This window comes from Acanthisitta chloris, unplaced genomic scaffold (assembly GCF_000695815.1).
Source record: "Acanthisitta chloris isolate BGI_N310 unplaced genomic scaffold, ASM69581v1 scaffold3839, whole genome shotgun sequence".
Classification (NCBI taxonomy): Eukaryota; Metazoa; Chordata; class Aves; order Passeriformes; family Acanthisittidae; genus Acanthisitta; species Acanthisitta chloris.
This window is the reverse complement of record NW_008692979.1, coordinates 21,526-37,754: the sequence shown is the minus strand read 5'-3', so window position 1 is coordinate 37,754 and position 16,229 is coordinate 21,526. Positions and strand designations below refer to the sequence as shown.

Genomic DNA, 16,229 nt, shown 5'->3' with positions numbered 1-16,229 from the left:
CCACTTAAGATAAGGTCAAATAAAACCTTTCACTTGCTTCAGAATTATTTTGCTGCAGGAAGAAAAGGTCCCTACCTAAACTGCACATTCTCCTGGATCCAAACCAAGCTGCTCAGCTCCAGCTCACTCAAGCTTGGTGCTGACACAGAGGTGCCAGCAGCTGCCACCATCCCCCCCTGCAACCTCTCCTCCCACCTCACTCCAAGCTGCTGCAGCACCAGCCTTTGCTATCGTCAGTCCCTGCTCATTTAGGAACCAGAGCAGAGCGTGCTGTGCCTCCTGTCAATAAACACAGGTTTTAGTATTCCTGCCAAACCACCAGCTTGGGGCTGTGGGACAAACTATGTTCCTGTTTCTCTCACTGAGCAGATTTTCCATGATGGGTATTCCATCCACGCAGCATCTGCCTATAGCAACAGCATCTACTGCACAGCAGTTTAGATTTCTCTCACAGCCCAGGAAGAATAAGGCTTCAAAGAAACCTGCACACACCTAATGGTATTCACAGGAGGCATGGGCTGGTCTGATACAGGTCTGAGGCTCATGGAAAGCTATTCATGATTTTTCACTAAGATAAGGAGGAGAATGGAAAAAGCTTCAGCAATTACATCATATATAATCAATCTTTCCCAACTCGTCTAGGGAACAGTTTCTGCAGTTCCCTCCTACAGCACTTAACCATTCAGGCTTCTGTTTGACACAGTAACATTTACTTGATGGAAATGGCTGCTGATTTTCTTACCCTCCACAACTCCAACTCCAACACTGCTTCTTCTTGTGTTCATGGGAGCCACAAAAAACCACTCATTGGTTTTATAGCTATAGGCCTCAACTGATGCCAGACCTAGTTAAAAAGGGGATACACAGGTTTTCTAATTAAAAAAAAAGAGAAGAAAAAAAGATTGGTGTTGCACTTTCATCTGCCTTCCACCTCCTCCCAAGCCCGTAATTCCCACCACGCTCCTGCAATCCCATTTCCTAATCCCTTGCCCTTCAGGCTGGGACCAGTATGCCAATGCCACTTCTTCAGCAGCTGGAAAAATTGTTACCCCATCACCCCTGCCCTGGAACTGCTGCCTCTCCAATGTGCTGGGGACACTGAGGTGGAGCAGGGTCCATATTCCAAGCCCCAAAGCCCCACAAAGCATTGCAAAATGCCCATGCAAAGGCTTAAAAATTCCCCCAGACCCTGTTGTACTGTACTCATCATCAGTTGAAATAGTTAGCACAGGGCTTAACCAAGTGGCAAAGCTTTAAGCAGAGGCAGAGGTGTGAATCTAAACATCAGTTATGCCAAAATAAATCCCAGTCACACACACCCTGCAAGATGCCTTCCTACTACTTTATTCATGTTGCTATGAAAAATTTAACTGAAACAAGGGGAAAAAAAACCCTTTTCAGTCCAGAAAAAGCATATTCATACAGAGAATGAGACTGAAAGAACTTTATCACTAAAGAAAACAACTAGGAGTCTCTGCAATTACTGATGGGTCAGAACATGCATGTGGTTAGTTAAGACATGCAGTAAACCCCATTGCTGGCTCTTTCCGTAAAAAAATCATAGGGGAAGGGCACGGGAACCTCATTAAAGCTCTGCAATCTGTGCAGGGTCTCTGAAAAGCTTTTTTTCAGGTCAGGCAGTGCCTGGTTTTTGCTCAGTCACCTACCAGTGCTGCCATCGAAGCCGCCCACGGCGTAGAGGAGATCGTTGAGCACTGCTGCGCCCAACGTGCTCCGTCTCTCCTGCATGCTGGCGATGGATGTCCACTGGTCCTTCACCCCATCATACACATCCACTGTCCGGACCCTCAGAGAGCCATTAAAGCCCCCGACAGCATAAACATTGCCAGCCATAAATACCACACCTGACAAAAAGAGGAGAGAGGTTTTACAGGTTTTACAAACAGTTTGGGAAGCGAGTAGGATCAGATGTCTGCACGGGTGTGAAAGACAGGCGGGAAGAGCAGAACGCAGGCAAGTCTTCTTGGCATTTCTGCAGGTTAAGAGCATTGAAGCCAAGTATGCTAAAACATACATGTCATATGGGAGGTGAAATGAACATAAAAACAAGGCAGCATAAGGCGCAGATGGATTTCACACCTGAGTGAGTAATTTTGGGAGCCAGAGGGAACACCAAATGGTGATCCAAATTCTTAAGTCTGTCAGATGTTCTTAAAGGAATGTTCCCAACTTACAGATCTGCTCTCCATCACTCACTCCTCGGCATCAAAAGGGACTGACTCAGCTCCTTTGATTTGCACTAGGAAACCAGCAAGGAAAACTGGATTCCTGTGGGCTGCCAAGACAGCTGGAGGAGAAACACTGATGGAGGAGCAGCCAGAACAGAGGAGAGTTGAAGAGCAGAGAGTGGCTATGCACAGCAGGAAGGCAGGAGGAACCCATCTAGAGTGCAGGGCATTCACCTGAACAAGAAGGGAAAGATGTCTGTAGGAAAAGAAGAGAAAGGAATGGCCAAAAGAAAGAGCTGCTTGAGGCCAGGGACACAGAGGAAGACTGTAGGGATGACTGAGGACATCCATCCAGTGCTAAGGAGCTGCATTAAGGAAACAAAGTTCCCATTACCTGCTCTGCATCTCCGTGAGGGTAACTCAGCAACCTGATCCCACCGCTCCTCCTCGAAATCATAGCACTCCACACTGCGAATGGCTTTGGGGGCTTGACCACCCACCACGATCATCACCTGCAGGGGAAGAGAAGAGCTAGGAAACCTCAGACATGACTCTGGGCAGCTGCTCTCAGTAGAGAAACCACCACCACAACCTGGTCAAGAGCAGCTGCCAAAAAACATGCTGCAGGCCAACTGCTTCTGTGGTGCCACTTATTTCAGTCAATTCTATTTCAAGGGGGGAAAATTTATCTGCAATTTAATTCATGCTAAATATGGCTGCCCCACTTACCCTTCCTCACCGTGTCTGAGGTGGGCAACTTGCCCTATTTCCCCTTGAAATACAAAACCTTTTGGCATCATGGCATACACGAGCCTCATTGCAAAAGTATTTTTAAGTGAAGAAGATTCCAGCATAATTTCCACAGCCAGCCTGCTGTTTAGTCATTATCTCTATGGTGGTGCTAAAAATAATCAATGCCACTTAGCAAATAAGACCTGACAGCTGCATTGCCACCTGTGGGGAAGGCAACACTCAGGGAAATCACCAGGACTGTTAGGACCTGGGTGCTGGGCTGTGAAGGAAGTGATTTGTCAGCTTCATTAAGGCTTTTGGCTGCCACATGTATTGATGCAAATCCAGGCATTAACCCCTAAATTCCTTACAGATAGGGAAGAGCTATGTGAAGGAGATCAAGGGCACTCAGGGGAGTGCAAGAACCACTCTGCACAGTCAGGCTAGAGGTTCATCCAGACTCCACTTCCAGCAATCTCGTGGAAAAATGAGAGGACAAGAAAACCTGGACAACATTCAGTGTGGTCCTTCCTAAATCTGCCTGTCTGCTGCCAGAAGACAAACACCCCATGGCTCAGGTCCCAGGAGCCTGCAGCTCAGCACTCCAGGGTGCCTATTGCTGCTGAGGCCCAGCTGGGCACTGCAAACCAATTCCTGCACAGGCAGCCCCCAAACCACCTGCACCTACAAACAGTTCAATCTGCACTTTGTTCAGCACACATTTCTTCAACCCACCACGGGATTTGCTTCCCTTATCACAGCAAATCAGCATGAGCAAACACTACCCAAGACAATCTGATTTTTACAAGGCCAAGGAGCTAGAAACAAGATAATGGGGCTTCAAATATAGACAAAGAGTAGATGGCAAACTGGCTTTAGCCTCTGCAAGGCAGCTGGGAGTAGCTGAGGGGATAAGATCATCACTCGAGGTCACTCTGGTAATGAGCTCAACTCCAAGCACAACTGCTTTAAAAGCAGAGAGCCAGACAGCAATGTAAAGAATTGGAAGAGTATGAAAACAATGGCCTGTTTGATCTATAAACATGATCTTAGAAAGCAAATTGAATCTAAATTAACAGCCTGACTACTAGTTGTGTAACAGTCTCCCATGGCAAGCTGCAGAGCTTCACACGATTACAGAATTAAGAGATTTCACAGCAGACAGTAATCCCTCATCAGAGGGACCAACAGGCTAGATGAAAGTTTCTCAGTAACAGGATTGCTGAAAGATCATCACCTTCTTCCCTTTCTTCATAATTCAAAAGAAGGGAGGAGAGACTTGCAGAAGGTTTGGGTTAGGTCCCACTATAGAGAATGCTGAGAACCTCTGAACTCACTGGTTTGCTGTCCCTTTTATCCTTAACTGCTTTAGTCCTTGATCTAGAGTCACATCAGCCCTTCATGACACCCCCAAAGTTATGTTCTACCAACTTCATCTCAGTGACAGCAGACAGAAAGGATACAACATGCTGACACTTACTGCAGAACCTCAATTTCTCACTGGACAGTCCAATACCTCAATTTCTCACTGGACAGTCCAATACCTAAACACCATCAACAGCACAGCTCTCATACACCATCCCACAAACCAATCTCCCTGTCATCTGTGCTTAGAAAAATAACACACTGTGCTTTTGATATCTTAGAATCTCCCAAACGCTTGTGAACAACTTCAGTGACAGTCTGATGAGAGACATTATGCCAAACTGTGTTTATCTCTAGGGCACAGGGAAGATAGTTTCTGTGGTTGTTTTTTACTTCAGTAATAAAGTGGTGGCCAGAGCATCACATGCCTGCAGGATAAACTCAGGGAGTAACAAGGATTATTTATTCAGTTGCTGCTTTAAGTCTATTGAAATTTGCTTCAGATTTCCTGCCCATGGGGCTGGGTGCTGTTGTTTCCTGCTTTCCTGCCTTCTGATTATGGATATAGGAAACAAAAACACACCTACTGTGACTGTCCTCAGCAGGACTCCAGGACACTGCAACTTCAGCCAGCCCTCCCAGCACTGCCTGCAGTCACTCCACGGGTCAGGGAGTCACAAAACCACTTGTGGCTGACAAAATGTTTCAAGAGCAGAGATCCTGCTTCCCCTAACAATTCATCTAAGTTTATCCAACTTAATTATGTATCCTTGCTGGGCACAGGCAATGCCAGAAGAGGGAGTAAAACACTTCAAAGCAGGATCACGGAGTTAATAAGAAGTAACATGGCAGGTTCTCAAGCTCCTGTCAAAGATGGAAAATGCCACCAATCGTGTGGTGTGAGGTGACATGAAGCAACAAGCTCAGCTTACCTTTGGCAAGCTAACAGGAGTCCTTGGCTTTGTTCTAGGATTCTTTATCAACTGCCTTTGATCCAGAGGAAGCAAATGATATTTCATGGCCTCGATAAGAAAGTCTTTACAGGTGTTGTTATTCTTGATTAAAGCTTCTTCTTCGACTGTCTGAGAACACAAACACACATGAAAGACCATTTAAACTGAAGTACTTGGTGGCACAGGTCACAAGGAGCTTTGTGGAGAGAACAAGAAACACAGAAATTCTCTTGCAAAGGACCAACATTTTTTAAAAATTGCAGAAGACAAACACAGACTTTCAGCTCTTCCCAAAGAAACACATGCAGTAACATCTAAGCTTCTCACTTTTTTCCAAGATCACTCACAGTGGTATTTTATCACCCTCTGCCAGACATTTAACTCAGCAGAGGAAAATTCACCAGGAATCTGGGTGCAAAATAAGAGATTTCTTTTATCTGAGTCAGAATTTTTAAGGAAAGGCAGTATTTTTAATTCCATCAGAAGATACAGCTGAGAGGAACAAAAAAAACCATGATTGGTTCACCTTGTGAACACCAGTAAAAGCATAGTAGTCTAAGAGCCCATATGCCAAGCCCTTCTTTGGGGATTCACAGTGCACTATCAAGGCTCAGATCCCAGGAATTAACTTCTGAAGAACAATCACCAAGTCAGAGCCTCTCACCCACCAGTCACACAGACACACATCCATGTGCAGGACATCTTAAGCCAAAATTATCACACGTGGTATGTTTTCACCACAGTAAATTTAACTCTGCATGAGGGTGAAAAATCACAAGATAATAACCTCTCAATGCTTCCCTCAGAGGGGCAGGAGCTCTGCTCTAGGCATGGTCTGGCAGAGCACAGATCCCATTCACAAGAAGGTTTCTGCACATGCACATTGATTTCAGAGTCCACCCAGTTTTTCCTTTTATTTCTCTGTTTACATACTCAGCAACTTACCAAATTACCCATCTCAGACATAAACAGCCAAGCCATCAATTAAGGAGCTCCCAGCAACTTTACTGCAAGCATTAATGACTTATTTGCAGACTAACCTGTACCAGGTAATCTCTGGGCAAAAGGGGCAGGCGAACATGCTCCATCAGTTTAGCCATGTGCTCTAAGCGAGATTCCTTCTCATAATTTATCCAAGAGATAACTGCTTCAAAGACCTACACAGATAAAGCACAATTAAATGGGGAAGAGAGAAGTGGCTTGCACAGTCACCTACCCCAAATCAGAAGCATTGTGATTTTACAGTATCGAAGGAAGGAGGTGCAAGATCTTTATCAGACAGAAGAAAAGTCATGACTACACACAGAGCACGAGCAGCACCATAGCAAAGAGCTGAGCTAACCATGCATATTAACAAGCAGCTTCACATCTAGATGTGCTGTATCACTCCTAAAGCTAAGTGTGTGCCCAGGACAATCATATACCTCTTGGACATTAGGACTGGAAGGCAGCCAGGAAATTTAATGAGCCTGCTGACATTTGCACTGGACATTATTCATGAAATCAGCCACAACAATTACTCCTGATAATGGAAATCCCTCTCTCTCTCTCCAAGGAGCCTGGCCACACAGTAAGTCACTACACTCATATTTAATCACTGCCCCAGTTCCACCAGTCCCCAGAAACCAAGAAGTCTTGTGGACAAGTTCCCCACACGACCAGGACAAGCTCTGCCTGCAGCCATGGAGCCTCTGCACCGTATGCATTTCACTGCTAAAAATACTCAGGTACTCCAGCTGGAAAACAAGGGCAAACTGGGCTTCTGGTCTGAACCAAAATCCAGTTTTCCTCCCGGATCCAACTGGTTCAGATAAGCATCCAGACTTGGACTCCGTGACAAAGTGCTCACAAACAGCCCCATGGGCAGAGCCCTGCACGATGCACAGCCAGAAGTGTCCTATGTGGATTCCTGCATGAATATGCATGTGCTTATATAACTGTGAGCCTCACTCACAGAAGAAAGGCCTAAAAATGTCACCAGGAGTGGGAAAGGCTTTGTGAAACAGCCAGCAAGGCAGGGAGAGGGGCTGGTGCAGGCTCCGATGCTGCACAGCAGGATCTGGATCACTGCAGTGGAGTTTTCCCAGAGAGGCAGAATGAAATTCTGATCTGTAACTCGCAGAGTGCTTGGGGAATGTTGCCTGTAGACATGAGTTACTTGTGGCAGGCTGAGCACAGCCCTGTCCCACAGACCCTCCCTGCCTTGTGGAAGGGCATCGCTGGTCCTTTTTGCCAGTGCCTTTGCTTTCAGCTTCCCTCTGGGGTCACCAAATGAACAGGCCAATTTGTACAGAATTTTTTTCTTTCTTTCCATCCTTCTCATCACTCCCCAAGAAACCATTTTGTTTGGTCCAAGGTCACTAATTTGATAAGAGAGGGCACCATCTCTCAGTCCCCAACTGTTGCTGGCAAATGTATTTGCAGGATGTTCTGGCAGATGGGCAGATGCATCTTCCCATGAAAGAGAGGCAGAGTAGAAAGGGGTTTCTTCCTCTTAGGCTAAACTATATACTTTTAAAAAAGCAGCAAAGCACCAGCCTCATTTCCTGTGCCAACAAAGCTTCTGCTGAACTGTTTGGAATTCAGGACACTGCAATGAGGATTTAAGCAACACAACAGGGAGCCGTGTAATCAAACCCCAGCAAATGCTGAGGAGAAAAACTACTGCAGAGCCCTTAAGTATTTTCAAATTAAAATAAATAAGCAAACAAACAATTTCACTTTGGCCTGTGAGGCCTTTAAAGTAGAAACTGGGTTGTGGTGAGATTTTTTTTTTAATTGCAAATGAGTGTGGAAGGAGGATAAAGCAAATGTTTAGCCGACAAACAGGCTTTTCATTAACCTCTTCTGCACAAAGGCTGAGCTACAGAACAGGTCACAGGGCTGGGACATACCCAGCTACAGGCCAAGATGACAGTGAACAAGTCTAAAAGAAGGTAAGGCAAATGTGCACTAGGAATAAACTGCTTCCTCAGTGCTGGAGACCACTCCTGAGTTAGGCAAACACTGATGCTTCCCTGCTGTGCCTACTCTAAAAATAACAGTATTTTTTAAAAAAAAATTAAGATTCTGGCACCTTCCACTGGCTCTGATTCCAAAATTTTATGAGAAGGGGGAAAATCTTAATCCAAGACAGCAGTATCTCTATTTAAAGGCCACATATGTTTCCACTACTGCTGTGCCCTCCCTCCACACACTGTGCCCACTGCAGACCCTGAGCAGCTGCTGCTGCTCCCCCAGGACTCTCCAGCCATGCAAAACCTGCTGCCAGGGTGGGATGGACCACAGCAGTTACCCACACAGCTTGATTTGGAGCCAAGGCATGGGCTGAGGTATTGGCTGGCACCTGCCTGGCTGTGGGAGCAGTCCAGAGCTTGGGAGAAGTAAATTTCCCACTCTGCGGAGTAGAAGGATAAAAGCCTGAAATATCCCCTCTCTGCACACTACCTAAGGAAAGAGCAAGCACAGATGTTTTCCCAGTCTCCTCAGGCAAAAATGCAGTTGTTAGAGACTTCCAGGAGTCAAATAAACATGATTTTTATAGGGGTTTTTTTTAGCTTGACAACAATGTTATAATTAAAGAGACAATTAGGTCAGGTGCAAAAAACATTAATAAAACTGTCTTTCAAGTACTCAACTATAGCAAAAAGAGCAGGCAGGGACCAAAATAACCTTTATCCTATGCTGAAAGGGCTTGTGCAACTGCAGAGGCTGACACAACAAGGGGGAGAGGAGAGAAAGGAGGAGAATCTTGAAGTAACAGGAAAACAGTGTCACCATTTTACAATTAAAATAGATTTCTGTGCTAGCAGACAATTTTTGTAGTCCTGCTGGCCTAGGGGTATAAGTGAGACAAAATTTGTGGAGATGAAAATATGTTTTATGAGGCTAATTTGTATTAGCTGGGGGGTGGCAGAGCTCCCGGGGCACAACATACATGCCCTGAACCATTCCAAGGGCAATACTCCCCCTCTAGCCCTGGAAGGACTCAGCTCTAACCCTTCCCAGGGATGGCAATGCTCACAGGCTGCAGTACATGTGTGAGACACAGTAAGAACAGAAATGAGAAAACCTCTTCTGAAATCTGGCTGTGACAATTCAGCTCTCAGCTGCCTGAAGTATTTGCCTACTTAAAACATCTTGTTGCTTAAAACATCCTGTTATCTGACCATCACCTGTGCACAGGCACACACATAGATACGTGTGTATGTACAGATGGCACAGACACCTATACTTTTATATATATATATTTTTTATACAAACATTAGCAGATAGAAAGAACTAAGGTGGGGAAAAAGGCTTGTCTGTCATGAAGTTAACATGAAACAGCAGCCTATGAGTCTGTCCTCAAATTCAAACACTTCTTTGGACTCCAGCACATTTCATGTTTATGGTCTATTCCCATTTTCTGCCTCTCTCCTGTTATTCAAATCTGTTGTTTTGAACATGCAGCTTATGCTTACATTTCCTTCCACTGCCCTGAGTTCTCAACTTTTACAATCAGCTAAAGAAATACTGGGTTTGATTGTATAAAGCTCAGACGAGGGAGGGAGCACTTTGATTCCTCTGGGCACAAGGCCAATAAAAGCTTTTTAACAATGCTGCACAGGACTGGAAAAAATTGGTTACTAAACTTGCACTTCCCTTTGCAGACTGCTTGGCTCACGCAAAGCGATTCTGCTGTGAGTTTGTGCCATTTGTTTTTTCCCTTTCTGGCCCTGCCTGTGTGGCACCTCACAGCACACCCAAAGCCTCTGAGTTTGCTGGCTCAGGGTCTGAATGAAGCATCCCTGAGTCCATACCTCGTGTGGTGCATGTTTTCTGGCAAGCTTTACAGTCCCTATGGGCCCAAGCACGTGTGTGTCTGCAGCCCAGAGGGGCTGAGCAGGAGGAGAGCACACACCTGGATGTGCAGCACCAACACACCCAGGTCCAGCCTCATCCCACCTAGACATAGACATCCAACATGGGTCCTGAAATTACAAGCCACATATTCCTCAAGCTCTCCTGTAACCTTTCCCAAGCAACCATTTACATTCAGGGACATGGTTTAGTGGTGGACCTGGCAGGGCTGGGTTAGTGGTTGGACTCAGTGATTCTAAAGGTCTTTTCCAACCCTGATGATCCTGAGATTTTATGTCCCCATAGTGACAATTCAGAGATGAGCTGAAGGGATCAAGGTCCCCAGAAACCCACTGCAGATCATACAAGAGGCTCACCCCAAAGAAAGGGGCTGTATCTGGTGTTCACCAAGTACCTTACCCACTGGTCACCTGGAGTCCCCAGAACTCCAGACTACACAAGATGTGCTGAACATTTCAAGCACAAAACATTATTAACCAGTGCCTTTTCCCCCCTCTTCCATTAAAAATGCTGATGATGCTAGAAAAATGTTTCCTTCCTTCCTTTAGGTTGTAGGGCTCCTTTCATTGTTCTATCCAACATGCAACAGGAGCCAATACTCCTCCCTGACCTAATGAAATTTGCCTTTTCTTGAGGTTTTACAGCAGGCAATAAGTGCTTTACACAACAGCAGATGGGAGTTTCCTAGTTTTCCAGAGAGGGAAGGTATTTGGTTCTGACCCCTAGGGCTTTTGGAAGTGATATGGATCTGAGAATCATGACTTCCTGCAAGGAACAAGTGAAGGTCATTTTTATGTGTTTTTATGATTCACATTATTTCAGTTTTCCTTTCCACATGATCTCTGTTGGAGAATGGCCCCTAAAAAGCATATCATGAGCACAGTTCCTGATGTAAGATCCAGAAACATTCCAGCATTCTTACATTCACTCTTGCTATACAATTTACTGTACCTTTTCTTCAGAGGAGACTGTGAGCTTGTCACTTGATATTAAACTGCAAACCTGGTCCAGACTAAGGCTAAGAAATTCTTCTCCTAGCATCACCTCAGGGAAGTGCTGCTCTGTTCAACAAATGAAAAGGGGGAACAGAAAATTATAATGAAATCCATGTTTTCAGTCAATGGAAGGACTACAGCATTCAGCTACTCTTTACAGCTCTGAGCACCCGAGACAAACTGCTGTGGCTGCATAGTGGAACAGAAACAGAAAGTCTCAGAGCAGGATAAAAACCACTGATGTTATTTCAAGCCCCACGACACACTTTCATAAATGACACTAAACATTCTGAAAAGCCACTAAGAACCTTTTGCAGCCTGCAACTTTTCAGATTTCTTTTTCTCCCTTTTTTGCCTCCAGATCCCTCCATGCTGTAACTCTGGAAGCCACTTGAAAACAAAATGCACATCACTGCTTATAATCACAAACTGGAAGAACTATGACTGAGGATCACCAAATCTGTCAAGCTTTACATCTAGACAAAAGGCACAGGAAAGAATTACTTTCTAAAAGATAATTTCTTGGTCACATCTGTTGTTAGCCAGTTGCAGACAATTTTTATTTTGCAAGCATTCCTTACATATGCTGCCAATTTAATCTCACCTGCCATTTGCTCAGTCCCATTTATCTTTGGCTGAAATACAGAAAACATGAATCTCAGACACTTTACCTGAAGCAGCTTTTTTTCAAGCTCTAATCCCGTAGCTTTGAGAAGCTCAGTCTTATGTATCCAAAGATCTCCCTACACAGCAAGATCTGCCTGAAGTTTTCACATCTGCAAAGTGCTTTGCCTGACAAAAAGCAGCACCACAGGGACATGAGCTGGCATAACTTCCAGAGAGGAGCTCTTTGCAGATCACACCTGAACAATTCCTCACCACAGACAGTGCTACAGAGTTAGACTCTGAACTTGGACCTCCCCAGCCATGGACCCTACTTGCTCTAATGGGGACCCACAGCTAAGCCAAAGGCTCTGACTAAAAATAGCAGTATGTGGATAAAGTTTAATATTCTGTTATGATGGAAATATATGTAAGATCTAATGAACTCTTCAGGCCTTAAGTAGCTGAGAAGCAGGAAACACTCCCCACATAATAAGGTGGATGCACTTTGATTTCTAGGCAAAATCTCATATTCATTCTGGACTTGCATCTGGCAGTAGAAAGATATTGGGTCTCTTGTCATGAGTTGGAAGAAAGTAAGACTATTTACTATTTACTGATTTTAATAAAGTAACTGGTGCCTGCATCAAGAAGGCTGCTCCACCTACTATAGTTATCCATTGGCCAGAACTAAGCATTTCTCAAGTAACTGAGCTCATGCACGAATAGACTCGAGCTTGGGGACTTCTGCCTTGGTTTAAGGCTGTTACATAAACAACATAGTGAAAAGAATTTTAATGGCATTTTTATAAATGGAGTTCCATTAACATTACATGGGCTGCTATACTAACTGGACTTATGAAGGCCAATAAAACAACAAAGCAGACTTTCTAATTGCCAAACAACCAAATAAATATACAGTGAATGCACTGCTTGTTGGGTTAAAGATTAAACAGGGCCTGGAAGCAAGGATAATGAGATATAACAAGCAAGCCTTTATACAATTAACCATTCCTTCCAGAGTACCTTTTCCTCCAGGGGATAATACAGCCAGAGCAGCTGAAAAGATTTTACTTTTATTTGCAGGAGAATAGGGGAGGACTCGGTGGGCACATTTCTATTCCACTGAGCCTACTTATGGTCCAATTAAGGACAAAACCGTTAACAAGGAAAACGTTGCAGGACAGAGCAGGTGCTCTGGGAGACAGCAGGTGTATTTGCCCCTATACAAATTATCAGAAAAGCAGAAAAACAAACTGAGTAGAGAAAACTACCAGCTTCTCCCAATCAGAGGTCAAGGGCAATTCTGCTGGAGAAGACTGGAAAGTGCTGGGGGGGTTCAGAGCTTGAGGCTGCCTGGAACAGCTTTACATTTACAATGTAGAGGAGAAATGCTGAGAGCCATTGCCTGCACCTACTTACAATCAAACACATCCACTCCCAAAGAAATGAGCCTATCCACCCTTGAGATAAGTGGCCATTGGTACACAGATCAGAGCCTCAGACTGCAGGGCAGTTTTAGCTGAGTGTTCTCACTCTCACGATTTAATTTTGCCCAGTGCTGTTTACTCCTACAATGGAAATTCCCAGCATTGCCTACTGCTCTCATGGGGTCCACAGGGAGGACACCAGCATGCCAACACTAAGCTGTTGAACAGGCACCCAAAGAGCTTGCTAGGATCATCCCTGGGAACTATTTTGTAGGCTGAGATGAAGAGGGTTAGCTTTTTTTACCTCCTTAGGTGCTTCCCTGCAACCAACAATTTTCAGCATCACAGAAAGTTACAAGTCTAGAACCCAAGTAAAGTATTCCCTTCCCTGTTCTAATACCAGAAGCATGAAGAGACCAACCAGGGTATGCAGACCTTGCTCAAACTGTGAGGTGCTGTACCTGGAAAGAGGTTTTAACTCCACAAATGGACACCCTTCCCTCACCTGCATAGGCATTTGCCTGCTGCAGCAGCTCAGTACAGGCGTGCACATCAGCAAAAGCTCGGATGCCAAGGCAATTCGTGGGATGCAGCTGGGACTGAAGAAAGTCACAGCAGTTTTTTCTGACATCCATCAATTGCAATAAACTAGCAGCTGGCAACAAAACCTGCGAAGATAAGAAAGGGGAATTACAGCGAGCAACAAAGAATGTTTGATTCACAGCTTGCACAAATTGGATGCAGTTCCTCTTCAGGCAGGGACACATCCCTGTGGGGTATGAGAAGGAAGGTTAAAGTCTCAGCTCTATCCATATGCAGAAGATCCCTGTTCATGCTCTGAGAGATGGAAATGGTATCCCATGCTGCACTGAAAGTGGAGCACAGCTGCTCACATCTTTTCCCCATTAGGTAAAGGGAGGACAAGGCACAAGCAACCACAGATGCATCTGAATTTCTGGCTTTGCTGCAGGTAGGTCCTGCATATAGATTTAATTCCCCCTCCACTCCCCTCCCAAAGAGTTTTATATTATTTATAAGCATTGTCATCAGGTTCAAAGCCCATCACAGCCAGCACTCCACAAAACCTTGATCTTTCCTACTTCCAACAAAACCACACTGGACTGTGAACAAGGTGCCTGAATGGCCATGTAAGAGAGGGATGTTCCCAGAAGCTCAAGCAGGTTTTGGTGACAGCAAGGCTCTTGGGGAAAGATGAGGCCACCCAGTCATCACAGTATGTTAAGGGGTTGGAATGGACCTTAGAGGTCATCTAGTCCCAACCCCCCTGCCATGAGCAGGGACACCTCCCACTACTCCAATCAACAGCCCTCATTTTCACTTGCACAAAATGCTGTGGACAGTTGTAGTTCATAACTGCATCTAAAAATGAGGTACTGCTTTGTACCTCCAAAAGTAAGTGCCGAAAAGTGAGACGAGTGGATCAAGAATTGGACATGTGCTGGAAAAACCACCTTTGAGGCCAGTGAGAAGGGCAGGAAGTAGAAAACAAAGTTGATGAGGACATTACAGCCTCTGACATCAGCCACTTCCTTTCTTATGTCGAACAGCGACTGCAGACGTGTCTTATCCCAGCTCTTTCATAGCTCTGGCTGCTTCACACATGTCCTTCCAACTGGGCATCTGTGCTCACCATCTGAGCACACATTTCCGGAAAATTACTTCCAACTCAAGAAAAACAAGCAGCTGTTAAACAAAACAAATAGGTTAACAGCATTCACTTCCCTGAACCTTCATGACAGGGAAGGGATAAAATGTCCCCTCTCTGTCCCTGCCATCAGAGTCCCATTTCACATCAGGGTAGGACACTCACAACCTGCCCCAGGGCTAAGCCACTGATGTGGTCCTGCTTCAGCCCAGCTGTACTGTGTCTGACTGCTGCCAAACAGCCACCCCAACAGGCAACAATAAAAAGAGAAATCAATTAACCCTGGAGCCCATTTTAGCCCAAGCTTCTTGATGCCAGGAGGAGATAAGTTTGGGGGTTTGATCAAATCAAGATAGCAAAGCTCTAGGTTTTTGAAACCTAGCTGAGAACCACTTTCTATCTAGCTGAACCATCTCCTTCTACCAGTAGAAAGGTAAGCACCTGTGCTGCATAAGGGCTTTGGGAAGAGAAGTCAGACTCCCTGCAAACTACCTGTGGCCGCAAAGACAGAGTTTCCTTCGTGCCACCCCATCCATCCTGTATGCATGTCTGCCAGTCCATGTGGGCTGCTTACCCCCAGTGTTTGGGATATTGCCTCTAAACCAGAAGGTACTCACTGCCACCAGTAACACCACATGGAACAGCTCCTGGACATAGCAGTACTACTATTACAGCCTTGTGCTGGTTTGAGAGGGCAGTGCAGAAGGAGCCTGACACCACTGCAGCCTTTGGAAAAGGGGTGTTATCATATAAAACTTTCCAGAAGTAGGATATAAATAGTCTAACAAGAGATGAGTGGATTTTCTCTTTCTTATTTCCCAGCTGAACATCTCAACACTCATCTTGTTCTTACCAGGGAAGGCAAAAAGCAAGCAAAGGATTTCCGCTAGCACAAAGTCTGTTTCCTTTAGAAATAACAAGAGGAAATGCCCTGCCTAAACATGCAGCAGGACCAAACTGCAACCTCATTAATAGCCAGGCAAGTTACTCACTTGGATCTGGATTTGGCTCTTAATATTTGAACTCCAACAGCCGTGAACGATTTACAGAGAGCTGTCTTCTCTACCAGATCGGCCTCCACATCCAAACCCACTCATTTTTTGAAACTATGTCAAATTTATCTGCTATTACTACTGAGACTCACTGCTTTACTAAGTAATTTATGTCCAGAAACTTATCTATGGGGTGTGTGTATATATATATACACACATAACCATAACCGTCTAGTCCACCAGCTGTGCCCTACAGACTCCGTACCAATCTCAAGTTTTACACAACATTGCCTGTGCAATTACTTGCATAGACTTTGATGTCTCTAAACTAGAAACATCTTTCAGTCAAAAGTGCTCTGTGCTGCTCCAGGGTTCATTCATTAACGCTGGGCTGCAGAGACTGGGGTTAATTCCCTACTGTGACACAGCCTTCCAGCTACT

At 45.0% G+C, this 16,229-nt stretch overlaps 1 protein-coding gene across 1 annotated transcript in view; it reads right to left on the bottom strand.

Moving 5' to 3' along the window:
- The window catches only part of KLHL3 (kelch-like family member 3), a 37,007-nt gene that overhangs the window by 6,525 nt on the left and 14,253 nt on the right, over nt 1-16,229 (bottom strand). The window contains exons 4-10 of the mRNA XM_009082881.1: nt 13,636-13,798; nt 11,054-11,163; nt 6,280-6,396; nt 5,219-5,368; nt 2,584-2,701; nt 1,668-1,865; nt 743-844 (exon numbers count right to left, since the gene is read on the bottom strand). Coding sequence (XP_009081129.1) covers nt 743-844; nt 1,668-1,865; nt 2,584-2,701; nt 5,219-5,368; nt 6,280-6,396; nt 11,054-11,163; nt 13,636-13,798 — 958 coding nt within the window. The remainder of the gene's footprint in view (nt 1-742; nt 845-1,667; nt 1,866-2,583; nt 2,702-5,218; nt 5,369-6,279; nt 6,397-11,053; nt 11,164-13,635; nt 13,799-16,229) is intronic.